The 27,335-nt window shown below is 40.2% G+C and overlaps 1 protein-coding gene across 3 annotated transcripts in view; it reads right to left on the bottom strand.

Moving 5' to 3' along the window:
• INTS2 (integrator complex subunit 2) overlaps positions 1 to 27,335 on the bottom strand; it is a 77,592-nt gene that overhangs the window by 33,455 nt on the left and 16,802 nt on the right. For all 3 annotated transcript variants that reach the window (XM_007531473.3, XM_060203872.1, XM_060203873.1), the window contains exons 6-15: positions 24,615 to 24,745; positions 22,627 to 22,800; positions 19,564 to 19,790; positions 17,215 to 17,340; positions 14,275 to 14,346; positions 13,941 to 14,055; positions 12,838 to 12,906; positions 11,695 to 11,829; positions 6,020 to 6,196; positions 3,756 to 3,864 (exon numbers count right to left, since the gene is read on the bottom strand). In XM_007531473.3, the coding sequence (XP_007531535.3) occupies positions 3,756 to 3,864; positions 6,020 to 6,196; positions 11,695 to 11,829; positions 12,838 to 12,906; positions 13,941 to 14,055; positions 14,275 to 14,346; positions 17,215 to 17,340; positions 19,564 to 19,790; positions 22,627 to 22,800; positions 24,615 to 24,745 (1,335 nt within the window). The remainder of the gene's footprint in view (positions 1 to 3,755; positions 3,865 to 6,019; positions 6,197 to 11,694; positions 11,830 to 12,837; positions 12,907 to 13,940; positions 14,056 to 14,274; positions 14,347 to 17,214; positions 17,341 to 19,563; positions 19,791 to 22,626; positions 22,801 to 24,614; positions 24,746 to 27,335) is intronic.

Here is a 27,335-nt window from a genome sequence, read left to right as displayed (position 1 = left end):
CCCTTTATGATCAAAACACTACAAAAAATGGGAATAGATGGAAAATTCCTGAAGATAGTGGTGTCTCTATATAGCAAACCTACAGCCAACATCATACTCAATGGTGAAAAACTGGAAGCATTTCCCCTCAGATCAGGTACTAGACAGGGCTGCCCACTATCACCATTACTATTCAACATAGTGTTGGAAGTTCTTGCCATAGCAATCAGGCAGGAGCAAGGAATTAAAGGCATACAGATTGGAAGAGAAGAAGTCAAACTCTCCTTATTTGCAGATGACATGATAGTATACATGGAAAAACCTAAGGAATCCAGCAAGAAGCTTTTGGAAATCATCAGGCAATACAGTAATGTGTCAGGCTATAAAATTAACATTCAAAAGTCAGTGGCATTCCTCTATGCAAACACTAAGTTAGAAGAAATTGAAATCCAGAAATCTGTTCCTTTTTCTATAGCAACAAAAACAATAAAATATCTAGGAGTAAACCTAACCAAAGAAGTGAAAGACTTATATACTGAAAATTATGAATCACTACTCAAAGAAATTGAAAAAGACACAAAGAAGTGGAAAGATATTCCATGCTCATGGGTTGGAAGAATTAACATCATCAAAATGAATATATTACCCAGAGCCATCTACAAATTTAATGCTATCCCCATCAAGATCCCAAGCACATTTTTTAGGAGAATAGAACAAATGCTACAAATGTTTATCTGGAACCAGAAAAGACGTAGAATTGCCAAAACAATCTTGAGAAAAAAGAACAGAACCGGAGGCATCACACTCCCAGATTTCAAACTCTATTATAGAGCCATTGTCATCAAACTGCTTGGTACTGGAACATGAACAGACACACTGACCAGTGGAATAGAATTGAGAGCCCAGAAATGAAGCCCCACACATATGGACATCTAATCTTTGACAAAGGGGCCCAGACTATTACATGGGGAAAGCAGAGTCTCTTCAACAACTGGTGTTGGAAACAATGGGTTGAAACATGCAGAAGAATAAAACTGAATCACTGTATTTCACCAAATACAAAAGTAAATTCCAAGTGGATCAAGGACTTGGATGTTAGACCACAAACTATCAGATACTTAGAGGAAAATATTGGCAGAACTCTTTTCTGCATAAATTTTAAAGACATTTTCAATGAAACGAATCCAATTACAAGGAAGACTAAGGCAAGTATAAGCCTATGGGACTACATCAAATTAAAAAGCTTCTTCACAGCAAAGGAAACCACTACCCAAATCAAGAGACCCCTCACAGAATGGGAGAAGATCTTTACATGCCATACATCAGATAAGAGTTTAATAACCAACATATATAAAGAGTTTGCCAGACTCAACAACAAAACAACAAATAACCCCATCCAAAAATGGGGGGAGGACTTGGACAGAATATTCACCACAGAAGAGATCCAAAAGGCCGAGAAACACATGAAAAAATGCTCCAAGTCTCTGATTGTCAGAGAAATGCAAATCAAGACAACAATGAGATATCACTTCACTCCTGTGAGAATGTCATACATTCTCAGAAAAGGTAACAGCAGCAAATGCTGGAGAGGGTGTGGGGGTCAAAGGAACCCTCCTGCAGTGCTGGTGGGAATGTCAATTGGTCCAACCTCTGTGGAGAACAGTCTGGAGAACTCTCAGAAGGCTAGAAATGGACCTACCCTATGACCCTGCAATTCCCCTCCTGGGGATATATCCTAAGGAACCCAACACATCCATCCAAAAAGATCTGTGTACACATATGTTCTTGGCAGCACAATTTGTAATAGCCAAAACCTGGAAGCAACCCAGGTGTCCAACAACAGATGAGTGGCTGAGCAAGTTGTGGTATATATACACAATGGAATACTACTCAGCTGTAAAAAATGGTGACTTCACCGTTTTCAGCCGATCTTGGATGGACCTTGAAAAAAATCATGTTGAGTGAAATAAGTCAGAAACAGAAGGATGAATATGGGATGATCTCACTCTCAGGCAGAAGTTGAAAAACAAGATTAGAAAAGAAAACACAAGTCGAACCTGAAATGGAATTGGAGTATTACACCCAAGTAAAAGACTCTGGGGTGGGTGGGTGGGTGGGGAGAATACCGGTCCATGAAAGATGATGAATGACATAGTGGGGGTTGTATTGTTAAATGGGAATCTGGGGAATGTTATGCATGTACAAACTATTGTATTTACTGTTGAATGTAAAACATTAATTCCCCAATAAAGAAATAAATTATTAAAAAAAAAAAACTTCAGTGAATCACAACATTTAAAAAAAAAAAAAAAAAAAAAAACCTTCCCAAGCATAAAAGCCCTGGACCAGGGAGTTGGGCGGTAGCACAGCAGGTTAATCACACATTGCACAAAGTGCAAGGACCTCTGTGAGGATGCCAGTTTGAACCCTCAACTCCCCACCTGCAGGGGAGTTGATTCACAGGTGGTGAAGCCGGTCTGCAGGTGTCTATCCTTCTCTCCCCTTTCTGTCTTCCCCGCCTCTCTCCATTTCTCTCTGTCCTATCCAACAATGACAACATCAATAACAACAATAATAACTACAACAATTTTTTTTTTTTTAAAAAAAGGGCAACAAAAAGGAAATTTTTTTTTTTAAAGCCCTGGACAGGTAGTTTTACCAATGAATTCTACAAAACCTTCAAGGAAGAGTTAATACCTCTACTTTTAATACTCTTCCAAAAGACTGAAGACACAAGAATACTCTCTTCCAGCTTCTATGAAGCCAACATCACTCTGATGCCCAAAGCAGACAAGGACACAACCAAAAAAGAAAACTACAGACCAATATCTCTGATGAACATAAGTGCTAAAATATTGAACAAAATTCTAGCCAACTGGATACAGCAGTATATTAAAAAGATAGTTCATCATGACCAAGTAAGGTTTATCCCACAGATGAAAGGCTGGTTTAATATACATAAATCAATCAACATGATCCGCAATAAATGATCTTGCAATAAATGCAAGATAGAAAACCACATGATTATATCAATAAATGTAGAGAAAGCCTTTGACAAAAATCTAACATCCCTTTATGGTCAAACGCTACAAAAAATGGGAATAGATGGAAAATTTCTCAAGATAGTGAAGTCCATATATAGCCAACCAACAGCCAAAATCATACTCAGTGGTGAAAAACTGGGTCCTTAAGGGATGATTATTGTCCAGCTGAGCTTCACTGACGGGAGACAGACGACCAGGGACTCATGGTTGAGCTATACGCAGTATCTCTTTATTCATGCAGGACACAGCGCAATCTATACCAAGCTAGACTAAACTAACAACTAACTAAAACGAACAATGTTGTCTTTATATATACTTCCCAAGTAGGGTGTGAACAGGATGTGATGCAGAGAGGGTGGAGAGAAAAGTGACTGGTGAAAATCAGGATATGACAAGGAGAGGGGGCGGAGCAGGTGAGAATTCTACCACTAAACCACCAATGCCCTGGAGGGAAGGTGGTGCTTGTTAACAGAGGTTATGTAAATAGAATACAGTGTTAAGCAGGGGGTATTAAACCAATGAAACAGAAGGGGTCTCATGCATACCAACAGATTATATGCCCACAAGACATGTATTTATACTCAAAGTGTACAATGTCAATAATACAAAGATTACAGAATGTTAATAGAACTCTTTTAGAATATTTGACCTATTTTCTCATATAACAGTTTGAAAATAACAAAGTTTAAGCAGATTAAATAAATTAGAAACATTCCCATATTCACAACTTACCTAAAGTCTTCGTATTTGCTAGGAGAGCTTCCTCATATGACAGTATATAATACAGCACCAAAAGCTGCGCAGTGATACTGAAACGCTGACTGAGACGAATGGTGTCGCCCTAGAGGTAATGATACAAATAGTTTAAGACAATGTTAAGGTTCAGGAGTGCTTTTCTGACAGTAAAAACATTCAAAATAGTATATTCAGTGTTGCAGTACCCACATTCAGGTAAAACAAGAGAAGTACTTTTGTGTTCATGTTAAACTCAGAGATAACCTGAAGTTTAAAGTTAAGCTGTTAAGGTTTCTCAGTTCTGAGAACACAAGGAGTAGGTCCCGCAGAGGTCTCATTTCACTAAGGAAGAGCTGCTAATGGGGAAACTGGGAAGCAGAAAAGCAAGTCAGAGACACAGCACTAATGCCTGAGGGTGTTTTGTTTCCTCCAACATTTCACTAATATTTTAAGGTTTCTAAGATTAATTTTAGATAAACATTTATTTAAAAAATAAATTAAATTTTAGAAAAGGGACATGCAGGACAACATAAAAGTCTTTTTAAGACTGAAAAAAATAGACTTATGGATAAGGCATTGGACTCACAAGCACACATTCTTCAGTTCAATATCCAGCATCATATATGCTGAGTGATGTTCTGGTTTTCTCTCTCTCACTTAAAAAACAAATCTTTGGGGAGTCAGGTAGTAGTGCAGCGGGTTAAGCGCATGGCCGGAGTAAAGATCCCGGTTCGAGACCCCAACTCCCTTAGGGGAGTTGATTCACAGGTGGTGAAGCAGGTCTGCAGGTGTCTACCTTTCTCTCCTCCTCTCTGTCTTCCCCTCCTCTCTCCATTTTTCTCTGTCCTATCCAACAACGATGACAACAATAACTACAACAATAAAAAAAAAAAAATGGCAACAAAAGGCGAAAATAAATAAAAATAAAAAACCAAATAAATCTTTGGAGCTAGGTGGTGGCACAAGTGTTTTTTTTTTTTTTTTTTTTAATTTATTTACTTTTTCTTTCTGTCTTTTTTTTCTTTTTTCTTTTTTTTCTTTTACCAGAGCACTGCTCAGCTCTGGCTTATGGTGGTGTGGAGGACTGAACCTAAGACTTTGGAGCCTCAGGCATGAGAGTCTCTTTGCATAACCATTATGCTATCTAACCACCCTTAATTTTTTATTTATTTATTAGTGGATAGAGACAGAGACAAAATTGAGGGGAGGAGGGATAGAGAGTGAGAAAGAGAGACACCTATAGCCCTGCTTCACCAATTGTGAAGCTTTCCCCCTGCAGGTGGGGACCAGGGACTTGATCCCCTATTGTGTGTGTGCTTAACCAGGTGTGCCACCACCTGGTCCCCCCCCAAAAATTTTATTCTTAAAAAATTCCTTAAAAAATAAGATATTGTATGTCTAAATATAATCATAAAATGCAAATATTTTCCTTCTAAGAAAATAGATAAAAATTATTTTCTTCAATTTTTTCATAAATGAATCCAGGTGTAGCTAACGTGTGCTGAATGTGTTAAAATGTCAGATAGTCCTTACCGAAACACACAATCTCCAGGCTACGCCTTAAAAATCAAAATGGAACTAAAAGAATTCCTCAAAAGCTGTCTATTCAAAAAAATCGACTTTTTTTTCTGTCATCAATGTAAAAAAAATTAACCCTAGGGAGTAGGGCAGTAGCACAGCGGGTTAAGCACATGTGGCACAAAGCACAAGGACCAGCGTACGGATCCCAGTTCAAGCCCCCGGCTCCCCACCTATAGGGGAGTCGCTTCACAGGCAGTGAAGCAGGTCTGCAGGTGTCTATCTTTCTCTCCCCTTTCTGTCTTCCCCGCCTCTCTCCATTTCTCTCTGTCCTATCCAACAACGACAACATCAATAACAACAACAATAATAACTACAACAATGAAAAACAACAAGGGCAGCAAAAGGGAAAATTAAAAAAAAAAATTAACCCTATTTTAAATTCACAAATACCCAGAAGGCATCTTTTAAAATTATTATTCTTATTATTTACTTTGAATACCAACAGAGAGGAATTGAGAGGCATGGGGAAGATAGATAGATCTGCAGCACTGCTTTACCACCTGTGAAGCTCCCTGCCATGGGTGGGGTAGGGGACTTGCACATTCTAAAATATGCATTCTCCCAGATGTACCACCACCAGAACCCTCAGATGTCTTCTAGTAGTCAAGAGAAACATATGAAATAAATCACAAGAATAAACTAAAAGAAAATTAATAAATATAAAAGAATCATTATCTTACCCCGGTGACTCCTTGGAAAATATTAAGTATCTCCTGTTCTGTGACTGGCTGATTTGTTGCTTCTGGATTAGATTTAGAAGCAGGGGTAAGGATAGAGTTTATGTATACGTCAATCAGAGGAAGTAATTGAGGATGGAGTGGGGTGGAGGTTTCACACAGCTGTCTATAAATCCAGTCCTATAAAAGAAGGTTATGGTCACTAAATCAATTATGGCAATAAGAAAAAGCAAGCAACATTTAAAAAGCATAATTTTACTTGATTTTTTTTTTTTTTTTTTTTTTTTTTTTTACCAGAGCACTGCTCAGCTCTGACTAATGGCAGTTCAGGGGACAGAACCTGGGACCTCAGTCTCAGGCATAAGAGTCTCTTTGCAAAACCATTATGCTATCTACCCCTACCCTAATTTCACTTGATTTATGAGTCAATGAAGCTCATTAATTTTTTAGGTGGTGCAGAGGGTTAAGCCAACATGGTGGAAAGCGCACGGACCAGCATCAGTATCCTGGTTTGAGTCCCCAGTTCCCCACCTGTAGGGTTTTTGCTTCACAGGCGGTGAAAGCAGGTCTGCAGGTGTCTATCATTCATTCTATTCCCACCTCTGTCTTCCCCATCTCTCTCGATTTCTCTCTGTCCTATCCAACAACAACAGCAGTAACAACAATAATGACAATGAAGATAAACAACAAGGGCAAAAAAAGGGGGAAAATAAATAAATAAAACCAAATACACTTTCAAAAATACAGGATTTTAAAAAAGAATATATTATTCCACAATTATCTTCAATCTAAAAACATGAACTATATGTCTTAATCAAAGATATTTTTTGGTGGAACACAAATCTAAAATGTTGAAAGCCTTGGTTTTGGGTTTTAATATATTAGATTTTTTAGTAGTGGGAAAGGTATTGCAAGTCTATACTAAAGTTGTAGTTTGTAGCATCATTTGAAGACCTCAAAGCAGAATATAATTTACAAGGAAGAATAATTCTTCACAACAAACTCTAAGATGGATTAAGAAATTGGCTTTGGGGGGGTCGGGCGGTGGCGCAGTGGGTTAAGCGCACGTGGCGCAATGCGCAGGGACCGGCGTAAGAATCCCGGTTCGAGCCCCCGGTTCCCCACCTGCAGGGGAATCACTTCACAGGCGGTGAAGCAGGTCTGCAGGTGTCTATCTTTCTCTCCCCCTCTCTCTGTCTTCCCCTCCTCTCTCCATTTCTCTCTGTCCTATCCAACAACAAAGCAACGTCAACAATGGCAATAATAACCGCAAGGAGGCTGCAACAACTAGGGCAACAAAAGGGGGAAAAATGGCCTCCAGGAGCGGTGGATTCATGGTGCAGGCACCGAGCCCAGCAATAACCCTGGAGGAAAGAAAAAAAAAAAGAAATTGGCTTTGACAAGCACTTATAGATAATTCTTATATTTGGGCCTGAGAGACAACATAATGGCTATACAAAGAGATTTTCAGGTTTGATGCTCTAGAAGTTCCAAATTCAGTCCCAGACACCAATAAAAACCACAGCATTGTTTAGGTAAAGGAAGAAAGGGAGGGAAGGGATGAGGGAGGGAGGCGGAAGGGAGGAAGCAACTATTGCATTTTACTATCTACATAGATAAAGGACATGGGGGGGGGGCGGTAGTGCAGCGAGTTAAGCGCACATGGTGAGAGAAGTGCAAGGACCAGCTTAAGAATCCCAGTTCAAGCCCCGGCTCCCCACCTGCAGGGGAGTTGTCTCACAGATGGTGAAGCAGGTCTGCAGGTGTCTTATCTTTCTCTCCCCCTGTCTTCCCCACCTCTATTTCTCTCTGTTCTATCCAACAAAGAGGAGCAATAGATTCATAGTGCAGGCACTGAGCCAAAGCAATAACCCTGAAGGAGAAAGAAAAAAAAAAAAGGATATGTGGAAATAGTGGGTGTAACTGAAACTCTCAATTCGTATCTACTTCAGAAGGCCAGGTGGTGACTTAACTAGCAACATACAATTCATCACATGCAAGGACCCAGGTTCAAGTCCCTGGCCCCCACCTGTAGGTGGAAGCTTCACAAGCAATGGAGTAATAGTGAAGGTATCTTTCTTTTCTTTCTTTCTCTCTCTCTCTCTCTCCCTCCCTCCCCCCTTTCTTTCTTTTTTTAATAAAAATTTTAATTAATATTTATTTATTCCCTTTTGTTGCCCTTGTTGTTTTATTGTTGTAGTTATTATTGTTGTTGTTACTGATGTCGTCATTGTTGGACAGGACAGAGAGAAATGGAGAGAGGAGGGGAAGACAGAGAGGGGGAGAGAAAGACAGACACCTGCAGACCTGCTTCACCACCTGTGAAGCGACTCCCCTGCAGGGTCCTTGCACTTTGCGCCACCTGTGCTTAACCCACTGCGCTACCTCCTGACTCCATTCTTTCTTTCCTTTTCTTCTTTCTTTCTTTCTTTCCTTCCTTCCTTCCTTCCTTCCTTCCTTCCTTTCTTTCTTTCTTTCTTTTCTTCTTTCTACTACTACCTCATCCCCCATCTCTGCCTCTCACCTTCTACCAAAAAGAAAGAGGAGGGAAACAGTTGCTAGGAGCAGATGAGTGGTACAGACACTGAGCCCCGGCAATAAGCCTGGTGAGGGAAAAAAAAGTCATGCCACTCTTTAATATCTATTTCACTTACTAAAAATGCAAAGTAGCAAGAGATGCACTAGAACTAGAAAAAAAATTGATAAATTATAAAAGCAAAAAAAAATTTCTTTTGTTTTTTAAACAGGATATTTAAAAATGACATAGTTTCCTGGGAAATGGCACAGTTGGGCAGCTGGAGTGTTGGACTTAAAACCATGAGGTCCAGGAGTCGGGCAGTAGAGCAGTGGGTTAAGCGCACGTGATGCAAAGCGCAAGGACCGGTCAGGATCCTGGTTCAATCCCCCCGCTCCCCACCTGCAGAGGAGTCGCTTCACAGGTGGTGAAACAGGTCTGCAGGTGTCTTTCTGTCTCTCTTCCTCTCTATCTCCCCCTTCTCTCTCAATTTCTCTCTATCCAATAACAAATAAAGTTAAAAAAAAAAAACAAAAACCATGAGGTCCCAGATTTAAACCTTGGCATCATATGTGGCAGAGTGATGCTCTGGTATTCTCTCTCTCTCATGTTAATCAACAAATCCTTTAAAAAGTGACATATTAGACACATGTTCAATATTCTTTATAAATAATTTTTTTAAAAAGCCACTAAAAAAGGTTCCAACAAATTTCTATACTTCCTGGGATTCAGTATTTTCCTTAAAAGACCTTCAAAAAAATATCTTATTTATTAATCAAAGAGTGGGAGATAAGAAAAAGAACCAGGTGGTCCAGGAGGTGGCGCAGTGATAAAGCTTTTGACTCTCAAGCATGAGGTCCTGAGTTCGATCCCCCGCAGCACATGTGCCAGAGTGATGATTGATTCTTTCTTTCTCCTATCTTCCTTATTAATAAATAAAATCTTAAAAAAAAAAAGTCAAAATTATTATTAAAAAAAAAAAGGAAAAAGAAAAAGACCCAGAAGGTCTGGTAGTAGCACAGTGGGTTAAGCGCATATGGCACAAAGCACAAGGACTGGCATAAGTATCCCGGTTAGAGGCCCCGGCTTCCCACTTCCAGGGGGGTCACTTCACAGGCAGTGAAGCAGGTCTGCAGGTGTCTTTCTCTCTCCCTCTGTCTTCCCCATCTCTCTCCATTTCTCTCTGTCCTGTGCAACAACGACAACATCAATAACAACAAAAATAACTACAACAACAACAATTTTAAAAAAAAGGAAAATAAATTATATTTTAAAAAAAGGGAAGAAAAAGAACCATAGCATCACTCTGGTACATGCAATGCAGGGGACTAAACCTGGGGCATCAGACCCGAGAGTCCTTTACTCTGGCCACTGCACAACCTTCCAGATTGGTAAGGAACTTTTCACTGAAATAGCCAGGTATAAAAAATTTAAAACACGGGTGGGGGTATAGCATAATGGTTATGCAAAGAGACTTGCATGCCTGAGGCTCTCAAGTCCTTGGTTCAATCCCCCACACTGCCATAAGCCAGAGCTGAGCAGTGATAAAAAAATAGAAAAAATAATTCTCAAAAAAAAAAAATTAAAACATATCAGAATAAGTTTACGATAGATGCTAGATGCCTTGTGACAAAGCTACAAATGTTCATTATGCCCAATACACACCTATTTCAATTTAATGAACAAAATCCAAATTAAAGGACTGGCAGTTTGTTTTTAAAACTTGTGCATGTGGCGCAAAGCGCAAGGACCGGAGTAAGTATCCCGGTTCTAGCCCCCTGCTCCCCACCTGCAGTGGAGTCGCTTCACAGGCGGTGAAGCAGGTCTGCAGGTGTCAGTCTTTTTCTCTCCCTCTCTGTTTTCCCCTCCTCTCTCCATTTCTCTCTGTCCTATCCAATAATGAACAACATCAACAATGGTAATAATGATAACCACAATGAGGCTACAACAACTAGGGCAACAAAAGGGGGGAAAAATGGCCTCCAGGAGTGGTGGATTCATGTTGCAGGCACCAAGCCCAGCAATAACCCTGGAGGGGGGAAAAAAAAAAAAAAAAATTAAAAATGAGCGACATAGGGGCCAGGTTGTGACGCACCTGGTTGAGTGTACATGTTACACTGCACAACGAACCAGGTTCAAGCCCCCAGTCCCCACCTGCAGGGCGGAAGCTTTGCCAGTGGTGAAACAGTGCTGCAGGTGTCTCTGTTTCTCTTCCTCTCCCTTCTCTTTTGATTTCTGGCTGTCTCTATCCAATAAATAAATAAATATAATAAAAAAATTGAAAGAAGAAAGTGATATGCTGTTTTTTTATTATTGAAAACTTACACTGATCAGTAATAGTTTTTTTAACCTCATTTTATTTGCTAGGACAGAGAGAAACTGAGAGGGAATGGGGTGAAGAGGGAGAGAGGGAGAGAGGGAGAGAGGGAGGGAGGGACGGAGGGAGAAAGAGAGAGAGAGAGAGAGACCTACAGACCTCCTTTACCACTTGTGAAGCTTACCCCCTACAAGCGGAAACCAGGGGGATTAAACCCAGGTCCTTGTGCATGGTAGGTAATACGTACACTTAGCCAGGTGCCTGTCCCTATTGTTCATTTTTAAAATAACTTCATAACAGTTTCAATGATTTTTAAATCTGAAATTATATTCCCAATAACTAGAATGACTAGTAAAGATACATTTCACATGCAGAAATCATAGCTAAGTCTTACAAGCGAAATAAAACCGGGGGGTGGGGGGGAAGGATTAGTTGAAGTTGAAGCCTGAAATAAAAATAGAGGTCAGTTGGGGTCGGGCGGTGGCGCAGTGGGTTAAGCGCATGTGGCGCAAAGCGCAGGGACCGGCATAAGGATCCCGGTTTGAGCCCCCGGCTCCCCACCTGCAGGGGAGTCGTTTCACAGGCGGTGAAGCAGGTCTGCAGGTGTCTATCTTTCTCTCCCCTTCTCTGTCTTCCCCTCCTCTCTCCATTTCTCTCTGTCCTATCCAACAAAGAATTGCGTCAACAAGGGCAATAATAATAACCACAACGAAGCTACAGCAAGGGCAACAAAAGGGGGAAAAAAAAAAAAGGCCTCCAGGAGCGGTGGATTCATGGTGCAGGCACCGAGCCCAGCAATAACCCTGGAGGAGGAAGAAAAAAAAAAAAAATAGAGATCAGTCATACTTTTATTGATACTTTGTGCTTGGTAAAAGAACGACTCCTGAGAAGCTGATAAATGCAATGAATAGGCAAAAATCCAGTAATGTTGGCACTCAAGTTGCTGGTGACAGGGACCCGAACTGCATGAGCTGTCACAACCTAAAAAAAAAAAAAAAAGCATAAATACATATGGAAGAGAAAATATAAAATAATTCTGAAAGAGGACATATTAGGTGGAATGTCATTATTTAATGTAAGTGTGGTGCTTAGGCATGAATGATTTAAAAAAAACAACTAATGCCTCCCTCTCAATTTTTCTCTATACAATCAAATAAAAGGCAGGGAGGTCAGTGCACATAGTACGAAGCACGAGGATCCACTCAAGGACCCTGGTTCGAGCCCCCAGCTCCCCACCTGCAGGGGTTTCTCTTCACAAGTGGTGAAGCAGGTCTGCAGGTGTCTCTCTTGCTCTCTATCTCCCCCTCCCGCCCTCAATCTCTCTCTGTCCTATCCAGTAAAAAAAAAAAAAAAAAAAAGGCCTCCAGGAGCAGAGGATTCATGGTGTTATCACCAAGCCCCAGCAATAACACTGGAGGCAAAAAAAAATGGAAAAGCCATATTTTACTGCTTATGATTAAGCAAAGTGGAATGAGACTCCTTCTTGCTAATAAAATAAATAATATTTTTAGTGATTTTCTTTTTTTCAGACAGAGAGAGAGAGAGAGAGTGATACAGAAAGCATAAAACACTGTTCCACCATCCACAGAATTCTACTTGTTCTGTCTTTGTGGGTCTCATGCAATACAGGTATCCAGAGTTTCATTCAAGAAGACAGGTGTTCTACTGCTAAACAATCTCCCCACCCCCTAAAAAATGATTTTCTACTTTTTGACTGGTTAGCATTGGACATTGGTGGTTTTTAGGGCTCAAATCTGAAACCACTCACATGCAGTCACTATAAACTACTAGTGTGCAATATTCTCAAGTCCCACCAAAGGCTATTCATACAAATTTCAAAAATAAAATTAATCACACTGTAAACTTAAAAGCAGTAAAGAAATGCTGTTATTTTACTCTTAAACTGAGATATACAAGTGTTACTCCAAAGAATGCTATTAAAAAAAAAAAAAGCTAAATAGGTATCTAAAATAAACTTGAACTAATTACCTGTTCCGTAAAAATTTCCTGAGTGAAGATAGTCTTCATCCTGCTCAAGGAACTTGGCTTAATTACAATCTAAAACAACCAAAAGAATTCCAACAATATGAGAATAAATATTACATGAAGCACAATTTTCTTTTTTTCTTTTTTCTTTCTATTTTTTTTTTTCTGGCTTACGGTGGTGCAGGGGATTGAACCTGGGATTTTGGAGCCTCAGGCATGTGAGTCTATTTGCATAACCACTAAGCTATCTACCCCAGCCCTGAAGCACAATTTTCTATGGTAAACACATCTAAAACAATTATTATAAACTAATGTTCAAAATACCACTTTGTATCAGAAGTAGCTTCTCACACCTATTAATAAAATATGTTTCTCCACAGAAGTTGGACCAACATATAAAAATACTTAGTAAATCCAAGATTGGGAGGTGGGAGAGGGCAAGAAACTAAGGAAAAAACATAATGGTTATGCAAAATAAGTCCTTTATGACTAAGGCTCCAAGGACCCAGCTTCAGTCTCCAGCATCACGTGATGATAAGCCAGATGTAAGCAGTGCTCAGGTTTGAAAAATAAAACAAAAACTAGATTTAAAATTATTGAAGGGCTAAGAAAATAGTTCATTTTGATTAGTACACTGTTTTGCCATGTGTGCAACCCAGGTTTGGGCCTGGTCCCCCAGTGCACAAGCTTTCACGTTGTAGTTCTTTTATTCTGTTTCTCTGTCTCTCTGTGTGTACCTAGTGCAAAGCAGTAAAGTCTTGTATAAAACAAACAAACAAAGCAAAACAGAAACTTGGGTTAGTAGTATCACTCAAGCTCAAAAGAAAAAGGGGCCAGGCAGTGGTGCACCTGGCTAAGCACACACATCACAGTGCACAAGGACCCAGGTTCAAGCTCTTGGTCCCCACCTGCAGAGGGTAAGCTTCATGAGTGTTGAAGCAGGGCTGCAGTTGTCTCTCTGTCTCTTTTCCTATCTCTGTACCCTCCTCCCTCTCAATTTCTCTGTCACTATCCAGTAATAAATAAATAAAAATATCTTAAAGGATATATTTTTTTAAATTCCCAGCTTAGGAAAACCTTTAGAAGGAAAAAAGAAAAGCACATACCTTCATCCCCAAAGTGGAACAGACCAAGTCAATGATAGCACTAAGCTGGTTGCTATGAAAATACATTGCAACTAATAGCAACATTTCTCCAAAAGAAGCAGACACACCAGAAGTACTGTTGAAACAAATAAAAAAATGAGTTTTGAAAGAGAAGATATGAAAAAACCTACTCGGCTTAAGAAGACAAGTCAACAACAACAAGGGTAACAACAAGGGCAACAAAATGGGGAAAATGGCCTCCAGGAGCTGTGGATTCATAGTGCAAGCACCCAGCCCCAGCAATAACCCTGGAGGGGGAAAAAAAAAAAAAAGAAGAAAAGTCAATCCATCTTACCTCTCAAAATATGCTTCTTCTTTTATCATCCAACTCAGCCACACCACCATCAGCTGCTCTTGTTCGGGTGTACTATATAACATATGAGGGATGTGAGAGATAGCATGGTTATAAAGACAGACTCTCATGCCTGAGGCTCTAACGTCCCAGGTTCAATCCCCCACACCACCATAAACCATAGCTGAGCAGTGCTCTGGTGTAAAAAAAAGTGTGGGGGGGAGAACATACGAGTGATCTCTGCCATATATACTTGCATAAGTAATAAAAGTAATAGAATTACTTTCTTATATGCTACTTTGAAATATCAAGCCAAATTAATTACGTTAACAATCTATTGTCATTGAGACATGAAGTAGCTCTAGAAATCTAAACTAAGAATTTTGCTTTTCATAGCCTGGGAGGAGCACAGTGGATGAAGTGTTGGACTCTCAAACATGAGCTCCTGAGTTTAATCCCTGATGTAGCAGTGCCAAGGTAATGCTCTAGTTCTCTCATTAATAAATGTATCATTTAAAAATATGTTATTTATTTACTTTAATGAGAATACAAAGAGAGAGAAAACAGAGCACTGAACAATTCTGGCTTATGGTGGTGCTGGGGATTGAACCTGGGACCTTGGAGTCTCAGGCACAAAATGCTTCTGCATAACCATTATGTTGTCTCCCCTGGTCAATAAATAAATCTTCAGTAGTAAGAGAAAGAGAAAAAGAGAGAAGGAAGGAGACAGAGAAAGAGAATGAGAGTAACCTTGCTTTCCTTCATAAATATGAAAAATAAGTTAAAAGTGTTAAATTTCTTGAAAAAGCAAAAGCCCTTCAGGTATTAGAAGAATAAGTTGATACTTGTAAGAAATTAATTTAAAATACAAGAAAATGTTGGCAGGGGTGGCAGTGGTACACCTGGTCAAGCATACACATTTAAGTACACAAGGACCCAGGATCAAGCCCTAGGTCCCCACCTGCAAGGGGAAAGCTTCACAAATGGTGAGTCAGGGATGCAGGTATCTCTCTGTCTCTTTCCCTTACTATCTCCCCTTCCCCTCTCAATTTCCCTCTATCTCTACCCAATAATAAGCAAATAAAGATTTAAAAAGTTAAAAAAAGAGAGAAAATATTAGACCTACATTCACAGCTTAAAAAAGAAATATATGTGTGTGTGTGTGTGTGTGTGTATGATCACTAGAGGGACCTGGAGTTGGTACATCCCATAAAATGTACATGTAGCAATGTTCAAGAAACCAGATTCAAACCCTTGGCCTCACCTGTAGGGGGAAGCTTCACAAGCAGTGCTACAGGTTCTCTCTCTCTATCTCCCCTTTCCCTCTTGATTTGTCTCCATCCAATAAATAGATAAATAAGTAAATAAATAAAAGATCTTTGAAAAAAATTAATCACAAAGGGTCACAAATTAGTGTGGAAGGTGGCACAGTAAGTGGAGTATCAGACTTGCACACACAAGTCCTGTGTTTGATTCTCAATACTACATGTGCCATAGTGACGGTCTACTTCTCACTCTATCTCTCTCTCTTTTTTAATTTTATTTATTTAACTACTGGATAGAGACCAAGAGAAATCAAGAGAGGAGGAGGAAATAGGGAAGGAGAGAGAAAGATACCTACGGACCTCATTTTTTTTTTGAAAAGAATTTATTTATTCATGAGAAAGGTAGGAGGTGAGAAAGAACCAGACATCACTCTTGTACATGTGCTGCCGCGGATCGAACCCGGGACCTCATGGTTGAGACTCCAATGCTTTATCCACTGTGCCACCTCCCTGGGCACCAGACCTCATTCTTTCATGACAGGTGTCTGCACATCAATATTACTATCAATTTAAGTCCTCCACCACTGTGCACAGTTGAGTCAAAGTTACCTTGTAGCTTTCAATCTAAGTCTAAGAATTTCCTCTTAGTTGTTATGGGACTGGGTGTTGATGCACCTATCTGGTTGAGTATATGTTACCATGCACAAAGATCCTGGCCCCTACCAGCAGGAGGAAAAGGTGATAAGCAGTGACGGAAGGAAAGAAGGAAGGAAAAGAGAAAAGAGGGTGGAGGTATAGCATAATGGTTATGCAAAGAGACTTGCATGCCTGAGGATCTCAAGTCCCAGATTCATTCAATCCCCTACACCGCCATAAAACAGAGCTGAGCAGTGCTCTACTCAAAAAAAAAAAAAAAAGAGGAAAAAAAAAGGGGGGAGAAATTGCATACATGACAAAGTGGGAACCATGTAAAAGAAGCTATCTCATTAGCTAAAAAGATTTTCTTAAAACATTTTTGCAGGGTGGGTGGGGGTAGACAGCATAATGTTCCCAAGTTCCAGGTTCATTCCCCCATACCACCATAAGCCAGAACTGAGCAGTGCTCTGGTTAAAAAAAAAGAAAAAGGGTTTGCAAAATGATAGAACAATGAAACAATGATGAGGACAACACAAAATTGTGAAAGCTACAGCACATAAGGACCAGTGTTCACTGATTTAGCAGATCTGAGAAAACAGAATATTCAATTGGTAGGAAGGAAACCAATCTACTTTATGCCCAAAGAATTCAGGAATTGACAGTTCCATGCTAACCTAGGAGTAAAAGTAAAGTCACAGCAAATTTAAAAGGATGATGGCATACATAGGTAGTAAGCCTCCAAATCACCTCCTTCATTCTCCACATGTAGATGAATTGCCCACACCCCTAGCCCAGCTATATGGGGAAAGTTTCACAAGTGAAGAAGGGCTGCAGGTGTCTGTTTGTCTCTCTCCCTATCACCCCCTTCCTTCTTGATTTCTGGTTGTCTCTATTCAATAAATAAAGGTAATAACAAATAAATAAATAATAAAACAACTATCTAGGTGAATTTCTGTAGTCCAAATTAATGCAATACATGAGTTTTAGTAAATAAATAAAAGCAAGCACTGAGAAATCAGAGCAACTTCTAAAAAAAAATACCTGACAAGTGTGGAGAAAGCCAGGAGCATACAAAAGGAAAGTGAAACAAATCGAACCCCAGCTGGTGTAGCAGGAGGGCGGCTTGTCATCAACTGCAGTAGCTGTTCAGCTTCTTCCTCAGTTGGTCTGAAAAAGGAACACATTATTAGACTTTATATTATTTTAGTTGAGGGAAGAAGATAGAGAAAAGAATTTCCAAACTGTTTAGCCTTATAGATACCAATTCTGAGCTTTGTGATATGTCAACATTCACAAAATCTTTAACAGTTTAAGTTGTCAAAAACAAAGTTGACAACTAGTGGTTTCCCTTGGATCCAAATACAGACAGTCTTCATTTTTTTTTTTTTTACACACAGTATGGGGTCATAAAAATAATCATGCAGCAGCCAGGGGAACAGCTCAGTTGGTAGAGCTCAGGATTTGCATGCCTGGGCATGCCAGTTCAGCCCCCAGTGCCGTATGTACCAGAGCAATGCTTTGGATTTCTCTCTCTACCATATATGAAATAGATTTTAAAAAATCTTTAACAATAATGATCATGCACTCTGAACCTAAATAATTCATTCTTAATAATTCATAAAGAGATTACAATAGTCCCATGACCTTTTCATTCCTTTTTCAAAACACTAAAATCTGTTATAATGCATACATAGGTCAATGAAAAATACAGCAACAGTAAAACTACTATCTATAGTTAGTACTCTAATGGAAAACTCTAAAATGTTGGAAAGTACTATTTCACTTTCTTAACAGAGAAGCAGAGAGAGTGAAAGAGACCACAGCACCCAAGCTTCCTTCAGTGCAGTGGGGATCAGGCTCAAACCTAGATCATGTGCTGTGAAACAGTGTGCTATCCAAGTGAGTTATTCACCAGCCTGGAAATCATTTTTTTCTTTAAAGTATTTATTTATGAGAGAGTGACAGAGAGAGAGAGACAGAGAGAGAGAGGGAGGGAGGAAGGGAGAGAAAGAGAGAGAACCACAGCATTATTATGGCACATATGATGTCAAGAATTAAACATGAGACCTCATACCTGAGAATCTAACCCTCTCTCTCTCTCTTTTTTTATCTTTATTTATTAATCGGATAGAGACAAGAGGAAAAGAGGAGACAGCGAGAAAGAGAGACACCTGCAGCACTGCTTCAGCACTCACAAATCTTTCCCCCTACAGGGAAGGACCAAAGGCTCAAACCCAGGTCCTTGTGCATTGTAACATGTGCACTCAACCAGGAGGAAAGCCTTGCAAGTGGTGATGTCGGGCTGCAAGTGTCTCTCTGACTCTCTCCCTCTGTGTCCCCCATCCCTCTCAATATCTGTTTATACCCAATAAATAAAATAAAGATAATTAAAAATATATATGATGACTGATTTAATAGTTGTTAAGAGAGTAGCATGACCTAACTAACCATAATAACTAAATCTACATCATCAGAGATAAGTAAGGACTATAGGTATAACAGCTGGGGATATTATTCAAAAGAAAAGAGTGCAGTGACTAAGAAATCTTAAGCTTAATAACAATAATACTAGGGTGTGGGGAGAAAGCATAGTAGCTATGCAAAAGAGAAATTGAGAAGGAAAGAGGAGATAGGGAGAGAAAGACAGAGAGACACAACACTTGCTTCACCACTTGTGAAGCTCCTCTCCTGTAAGTAGAGATTAGGGGCTTAAACACAGGTCCTTGCACACTGTCATGTGTGTGCTCAACCAAGTCCCACTGCCCAGACCCTCACAAGGTCATTCAAAAACAACTATAGGTTGTTTTTTGTTTTGCCTCCAGGGTTATTGCTGGGGCTCAGTGCCTGCACCATGAATCCACTGCTCCTGGAGGCCATTTTTTCCCCCTTTTGTTCCCCTTGTTGTTGTAGCCTGACTGTGGTTATTACTGTTGTTGATGTCGTTCGTTGTTGGATAGGACAGAAAGAAATGGAGAGAGGAGAAGAAGACAGAGATGGAGAGAGAAAGATCCATTGCAGATCCGTTTCACCGCCTGTGAAGCGACTCCCCTGAGGTGGGGAGCCAGGGACTTGAACCGGGGTCCTTACGCCGGTCCCTGCGATTTGCGCCACGTGCGCTTAACCTGCTGTGCTACCACCCGACCCCCCATAGGTTTTTTTAAACTATTCTAGTTCCACCCATATTTACAAAATTCAATTTACGATCATACCAAAATAGATGACTACATCCCAATTAGGAATGCTTTGCCTTAGCATTTCAATCTTTATATCTGTTAGCCCACTACATAAGCCCAAACAAAATTCCAAATCCTCTGAATTTTGACTCACTTTCTTGAAATTAGAAACAAGAAAGTAAATGATAAAAAGATAAAATATCAAATTATTGAATACTTGAGTCCAGCGATCCCCATCAAAGCACAGTACAGACGTAAGAGTGCACTGGCTTTCACAACATGCTCTTCTTTCAGCCCCGAATACACAGACACATTGGGCTCCATCTCCATATCAGCTTCTTCCACAATGCGTGTACTTCTTACTGTGGGGAGAATGCCCATCAGCTCCAGAAGAAGCTGTCTTCTCATTTGCCAAAGTACAGAACTACTGGTCTCTTTTTTTCTCTGTAAGAAATGCAGACCATAAAATTTAAAAAGCATGGAATAAGTAAATATATATATATGTAAAAAAAAAAAAAAGCATGGAATCAACAATGGCTCCCCAGTTCAAGACTTGAAGTTGATTCATTGATAAAGTCTTTCAAAACTGCAGAATCTCATATTAAATAATCAAATGAACTCAAATTAATTTGGCTGGGTGTTTAGGAAATATTTAATTAATGACAACTTATATGTGATATAGAAGAAAATGCTCAGATTCTGGAAGCAGAAGTCTTGGGTTTAAAATGATAGCTTTGGTAATAATTACGTAATCTTTTTATTTATTTATTTATTCCCCTTTTGTTGCCCTTGTTGTTTTATTGTTGTAGTTGTTGTTGGATAGGACAGAGAGAAATGGAGAGAGGAGGGAAAGAAAGGGAGAGAAAGACAGGTACCTGCAGACCTGCTTCACCGCCTGTGAGGCGACTCCCCTGCAGGTGGGGAGCCGGGGGCTGGAACCAGGAGCCTTACCCAGGTCCTTGTACTTTGCACCACCTGCACTTAACCCACTGCGCTACTGCCAGACTCCCAATTACCTACTCAATCACATTACTTAATCTCTCTTGAGCATCAATTTCCTTAGTGAGAAGGAACTGAATGTTGTTATCAATAATACTTAACTTGTTAAAACATTGTAATTAAGAGACTACCAAAGAGTTGGTGGTACAAAGCACAAGGACGCAGGTGAGGATCCTGGTTCCAGCCCCCGGTACTTCCCTGGACAGACAACCCCACGGATGTGTCCTGAAGCCCTTCTTCCTCAGAGCCCCGCCCCACTAGGGAAAGAGAGAGAGACTAGCTGGGAGTATGGATCGACCTGTCAATACCCATGTTCAACAGGGAAGCAATTACAGAAGCTGGACCTTCCACCTTTTGCATCCCGGGGTCCATACTCCCAGAGGGTTAAAGAATAGGAAAACTATCAGGGGAGGGGATGGGATACAGAGTTCCGGTGGTGGGAACTGTGTGGAGTTGTACCCATCTTATCCGATGGTTTTTGTCAGTGTTTCCTTTTTACAAATAAAATTTAAAAAAAAAAAAAGAGGGAGTCGGGCTGTAGCGCAGCGGGTTAAGCGCAGGTGGCGCAAAGCACAAGGACCAGCATAAGGATCCCGGTTCGAACCCCGGCTCCCCACCTGCAGGGGAGTCGCTTCACAGGCGGTGAAGCAGGTCTGCAGGTGTCTTTCTCTCCTCCTCTCTGCCTTCCCCTCCTCTCTCCATTTCTCTCTGTCCTATGCAACAACAACAATAATAACTACAACAATAAAACAACAAGGGCAACAAAAGGGAATAAATAAAATAAATATTTAAAAAAAAAAAAAGGAAGAGAAGAAAAAAGGGGGCAGGGAAAATGGCCACTAAGTATAGTGGATTCGCAGTGCTGTCACTTAGCCCCAGCGATAACCCTGGGTAATAAAACTACTTAATGACAAAAATTAATTAATTAAGCAAATAACACATGAACGCAGTTTTAAACTGCAAGAGTAGGAAAGTTCTTTTTATTTTCAAATCATTACTAAGTATAATATTAGTTGTAGGATGTGGTACAGTGAATAAGGTGTTGCACTCTTAAGCATGAGGTCCCAAGTCAATCCCCAGCAATGCATATGCCAGAGTGATACTCTGGTTCTCTTTCTCTCTCCTCCTATCTCTCTCATAAACAAACAATCTAAGTACAATCTGATAAACCTGCCTTATCTGTGGCATTAGGCTCACAAAAAAAGTATTGGGGGGGTGAGTATGGAAGGGGTGGTGTAGAACACAGTTGAGTACAAATTACCATGCACAAGGCTTCAAGTCTGAGCCTTCAGTCCCCACCTAGGAGACTGAACCCAGGTCCTTGTGCACTGGAATGTGTACATTTAACCAGGTACACCACCATCCGGCCACTTGTGGATGTATTTAATGCCACTGAATTATATATTTTAGAAATGATTTAACAGGTTGAAGAGCATAATGATTATGCAAAAAGACCTTCACACCTGAGGCTCCAAGGTCCCAGGTTCCATCTTCAGCACCACCATAAGCTAGAGCCGGGCAGTGCTTTAATTAGCAGGTTTTACCACAATAAAAATATAAAATTACAGAGTGTGATCACAATTTATTTTCAAATTAGTGTGGGTAGACTATTCAAATGAACCAGCTAATTTGAGTTCATCTGATTATTTAAAGTGAGACTCTGCAGTTTTGATAGTTTTTATCAGTAAGTCAACTTCATGAAAGCATTTTTTTCATGCAGCACTTCTCATTAACCTGGCCCAGAATACTGGGAGATTCCATGATTCTTTCAAGTAGTCCAAAAGTTAGTGTATTTACTGACTGATATTTATCTGAAGTTGATTGACAACAATAACTAAATTAGCTTATCTCCAAAAGGTTAGTATATCAGAAATATCCTTCCTTTTAATATAAAATGTACAATGAAATGTGCACATCAACCTCTTATTAACATGAAGACATTATTAGCCTTTTTTACTCTTAATGGCCTAGGCATTGGCATAGTGGATAGAGGACTGAACACTCAAGTGTGAGGTTGAGTTCAATTCCTGGTATCAAATGTGCTAAATATGGTACTCTGGTTCTCTCTCTCTCTAATAAATCATCATAAATTAATTAATTAATTAAAATAAAAACAAAAAGCACTCAATGTTTCTTTTTGTTTGTTTTTTAATTTTAGAAGATTCTAAAAATAGGACATTAGAGAATTTTGGTGTAATAACACCATTCTTACAGTATTTTATCTTACATTAAATGCCAGGATATCTTGATCCTTAGTTTATACAGGTGTTTATGCCCTCACCTGCTGTCCATTTCGAATGAAAGTTCCAAACCAAGTCCGGACTTTCGCATTGGTTCCAAGAAGCAAACCACTAACGAAACAAACCAAGTCACTCACTCCATCTTCACAACCTTCATTTTTAGTATGATCCAATGTCAAAGCCACTCCTAGGCCTGGTAAGTGACATTCTTCCACCTAGTACAGCAAATATAAGAAACTGAACACAATACCAAAAGGAAAGGGACTGAAATGATTCATCATCTAAGCCAACTACAGTTTAAAGCAAAAGTCATTACAAATATAATAAAAAGAGAAAGGAGAGGCTGTTGGCTTTCTCCTTGCTGACATGCCTCCCACTATCTCAGCTTTGAGGCACATGGCTCCTTCTTATTGTTTTCCCTGCCCTTCTCTTGGTGACTATTTAATTTGTTTACTCTAGTAAATTTCCTATAGGTTAAAAAAAAAAAAAGAGTTCATTCAGTTATAATCCAGTCTCTGTATTAAGTCTCAAATTTTCTTGACAGGTCTAGAGAAATAGCTTAGAATACAGAGGACATGCCATATTTATGGCCCAGTTTCTAGATCCAGCACTACTTGGGAGTATCATGGCAACAGAGTGAAGCTATGGCACTGTGGCATCTCTCCCCTACTCACCCATCACACCCCTGTCCCCACTCTTACCCCAGTCTCCTCCATCATTTCTCTCTGAATGAAAAATCAGACAGGAGGGATTCAGGCAGTAGTGCATTGGGTTAAGCGCATGTGGCACAAAGCGCAAGGACTGGCATAAGGATCCCGGTTGGAGCCCCCGGTTCCCCACCGGCAGGGAAGTCGCTGCACAGGCGGTAAAGCAGGTCTGCAGGTGTCTATCTTTCTCTCCCCCTGTCTTCCCCTTGTCTCTCCATTCTCTCTGTTCTAACAACGACGACATCAATAACAACAACAATGAAAAACAACAAGGGCAACAAAAGGGAAAATAAATAAAACATTAAAAAAAAATCAAGCCAGAGGGGCCAGGCGGTGGTACACCTGGTCAAGCGCACACATTACAGTGTGTAAGGATCTGGGTTCAAGTCCCTAGCCCCCACCTGCAGGAGGAAAGCTTCACAAGTGGTGAAGCAGGCCTGCAGGTGTCTCTCTGTCTCTCTTCCACTATATCCCTTCCCCTCACAATTTCTCTCTGTCTCTTTTCAAAATCAATAAATAAAGATTAAAAAAATTAAGAAAAAAATCAGACAGGAGCAGTAAAACAGCACATGCCTGAGGCCCCTGGTGTGCAAAAGAAAAAAAAAAAAAGAAAATGTTTCTTGAAAAGATTTAGTTCTAACATAAACTCTTTTTTCTCATATAAATAAAAGATAGTTAATGGTAATGCAAAGACTTCCATGCCTGAGGCTCCAAAGTCCCCAGGATCAATTCCCAATACCATCATAAGCCAGAGCCCAACAGTTTTCTGGTTAAAATATGTAATAATAATAACTGTAGAGGTGGAGAAATGGCATATGATTATGCAAAACTCTTTCATGCCCAAGGCCCAAGCACCACCATAAGCCAGAGCTGAGAAGTGCTCTGGTTTCTGTCTCTCTCTCCTTATCTCTGTATTCCTTTCAGTAAATATAAATAAATGCAATATTAAAAAATTGTAGGGGGCCGGACGGTAGTGCAGCAGGTTAAGCACACGTGGCGCAAAGCACAAGGACTGGTGTAAGGATCCCAGTTTGAGCCCCTGGCTCCCCACCTGCAGGAGAGTCGCTTCACAGACGGAGAAACAGGTCTGCAGGTGTCTATCTCTCTCTCCCCCCTCTCTGTCTTCCCCTCCTCTCTCCATTTCTCTCTGTCCTACCCAACAACAACAACAATAATAATAACAGCAACACTGATAAACAACAAGGGCAACAAAAGGGGAAAGAAATGGTCTCCAGGAGCAGTAGATTGGTAGTACAGGCACCGAGCCCCAGCAATAACCCTGGAGGCAAAAAAAAAAAAAATTGTAATAATAATCCTCTTACCACCATTCCTCGCACTTTGAGGGCCTGAGAAGGATTCATTTTGCATAAGAAACGTAAGGCATCTGTTCTGTGTCTTCCTCCAAGACTTTCTTCATCTTGCCGTTCTCCATTTTTTATCAAGCCCCTACAAACTGAATATTTAAGAACTTCCATTACTTTAAACATTGTAAGATGTTAGAAACAATATTTGTAGCCCTGAGAATTAAACTGTTTAGACAGATTAGAAATAACAAAACAAAAAACCCAAAAAGCCATTATAAGTATACAAAAATCTGGTAAAAAATAAAGCAAGGAATGAAAAAAACTTTCAACAAAAACAACAGGACAGGGGAAATAGCTCTAGGATGCCAGGTTCAATTCCCAGTAACATTATAAGCCAGAGCTGAACAGTGTTTTTTGGGGAAAATAATAATAATAAAATAGCCTAGGAGTTGGCACAGTGAATAAGCATTGGACTCTCAAGCACAGGACTCCATGTTTGAGCCACTGCAATGCATGCCCAAGTGATACTCTGGTTCTCCGCTCTCTCCACTCTACTTCTCTCATTAATAAACATTTATGTTGTTAATGAACAAAGCAGTCCAGGAGGTGTACAGTGGCTAGCACGCTGGATTTGCAAACATTAAGTCCCAAGTTTGAGCCCCAGCATCACATGTCAGAGGAAGGGAATGCTCCATTTATTTTATTATTTTTTTTATTGGATATAGACAGCCAGAAATTGAGAGGAAGGGGGAGATAAAGAGGGAGAGACAGAGATATCTGCAGCCTGCTTCACCACTTGTGAAGCTTCCCCCTGCAGATTGAATCCCTGGTCCTTACACATTGTAACATACGCACTCAACCAGGTATGTATGCCACCACCCGGCCCCAGGATGCTCTGTTTTTCTTGCTCTCTACCCTCTATCATTAATAAACAAATGTTTTTTTTTTAAAGATTTTATTTATTTATTAATGAGAAAGATAGGAGAGAGAGTAAGAAAGAACCAGACATCACTCCGGTGTATGTGCTGCTGGGGATTGAACTCAGGACCTCATGCTTAAGAGTCTAGTGCCTTAGCCACTGTGCCACCTCCCAGACCACAATAAACAAATGTTTTGAAACAAACAAGCAAACACGGGTGGCCCAGGAGGTAGCATAGCTACAACACTGAAACGTCCTGTATGAGGTCTCATGCTCAACTACCAACATCACATATTCCAGATACAGTCCTTTTTCATTTGACCCCTAATTCACAAAATACCTTGCAAATATATTTTTAATATCAACTAAGATCCAAGCAAGGGCAAAAAAAAAAAAAGCAAAAACATTGGCAGTTCAAAATAAAATAATTTTTTTCAATTTCTAGCCTATAGTGGTGTGTGTGTGTGTGTGTGTTCTCTTTTCCCAGAGCACAGTTCAATTCTGGTTTATAGTGGTTTATGGAATTAAGGCTGGAAACTTGGGAGCCTCAGGCATGGAAGCCTCTCTGCATAACCATTATGCTATCTACCCTACCCTTTTCTTTCCTTTCTTTCTTTTTTTTAATTGCCACCAGGGTTATTGCTAGGGCTTAGTGCTTACACTGCACTGCTCCTGATGGCCATTTTTACTTAATTTTTAAAGATTTTTATTTATTTATTATCATTATTATTTTTTTTTAACCAGAGCACTGCTCAGCTCTGGTTTATGGTGGTGCAAGGGATTGAACCTGGGATTTTGGAGCCTCAGGCATGAGAGTCTCTTTGTATAGGCATTATGCTATCTACCCATCTCCCCCCCCTTTTTTTTAAATTTATTCCCTTTTGTTGCCCCTGTTTTCTATTCTTGTAGTTATTATTGTCGTTGCCACCGCTGGACAGGACAAAGAGAAATGGAGAGAAGAGAGGGAAGACGGAGAGGGGGAAAGACAGACACCTGCAGACCTGCTTCACCGCCTGTGAAGCGACTCTCCTACAGGTAGGAAGCCGGGGGCTCGAACCCCCCCCTTTTTTTTATAAGGACAGAGAGAAATTGAAAGGGGATGAGGGAGACAGAGAGGAAGAGAGCCACCTGCAGACCTGCTACACCATTCCTGAAGTTTCCCATTGCAAATGGGAAGTGGGGGCTTAAGTCAAGGTCCTGGGACACTGTAGTGTGTGCATTCAGCCAAGTGTACAACCGCCCAACACCTTCTACCATACACTCTTCTGCAAACTGACAGCAGTTAAGGGTAAGTCACAAGGATCTGGTTGCTAGTGTTTCTGACTATATGTCTAATTTCTTTTCTTTCTTTTTTTTTTTTTATATACCAGAGCACTGCTCAGCTCTGGATTATGGTGGTGCTGGGGGTTGAACCTGGAGCCTCAGCGTCTCAGGCATGAAAGTCTTTTGCATAACTTTTATGCTGTCTCCCCTGCCCAACATGTCTAATTTCTAACTTCTGCCTTTATTCATTCTGGATAAACATAAAGAAATTGAGAGGGGTGGGAGAGGTAAAGAAGGGGAGAGAGACACACACCTGCAGCACTGTTTCACTGCTTGAGGAGCTTTCCTCCTGTGGGTGGGAACTGGGAGCTTGATTCAGGGTCCTTGTACATTGCAATGTGTGTGCCCTACTGGGTGTGCCACTGCCCAGCCCTATAATTATACATCCATGTATCTCCTATTGTACTCTGGCTATTACACAGATACAAGCCTTCTCCACTTAGCAAACTTAGTATAAAGATTATATCTCCTAGTCTTTTTTTTTTTAATTTTACTGG

This window comes from Erinaceus europaeus, chromosome 12 (assembly GCF_950295315.1).
Source record: "Erinaceus europaeus chromosome 12, mEriEur2.1, whole genome shotgun sequence".
Lineage (NCBI taxonomy): Eukaryota > Metazoa > Chordata > Mammalia > Eulipotyphla > Erinaceidae > Erinaceus > Erinaceus europaeus.
This window is presented reverse-complemented; position numbering and strand designations above follow the sequence as displayed.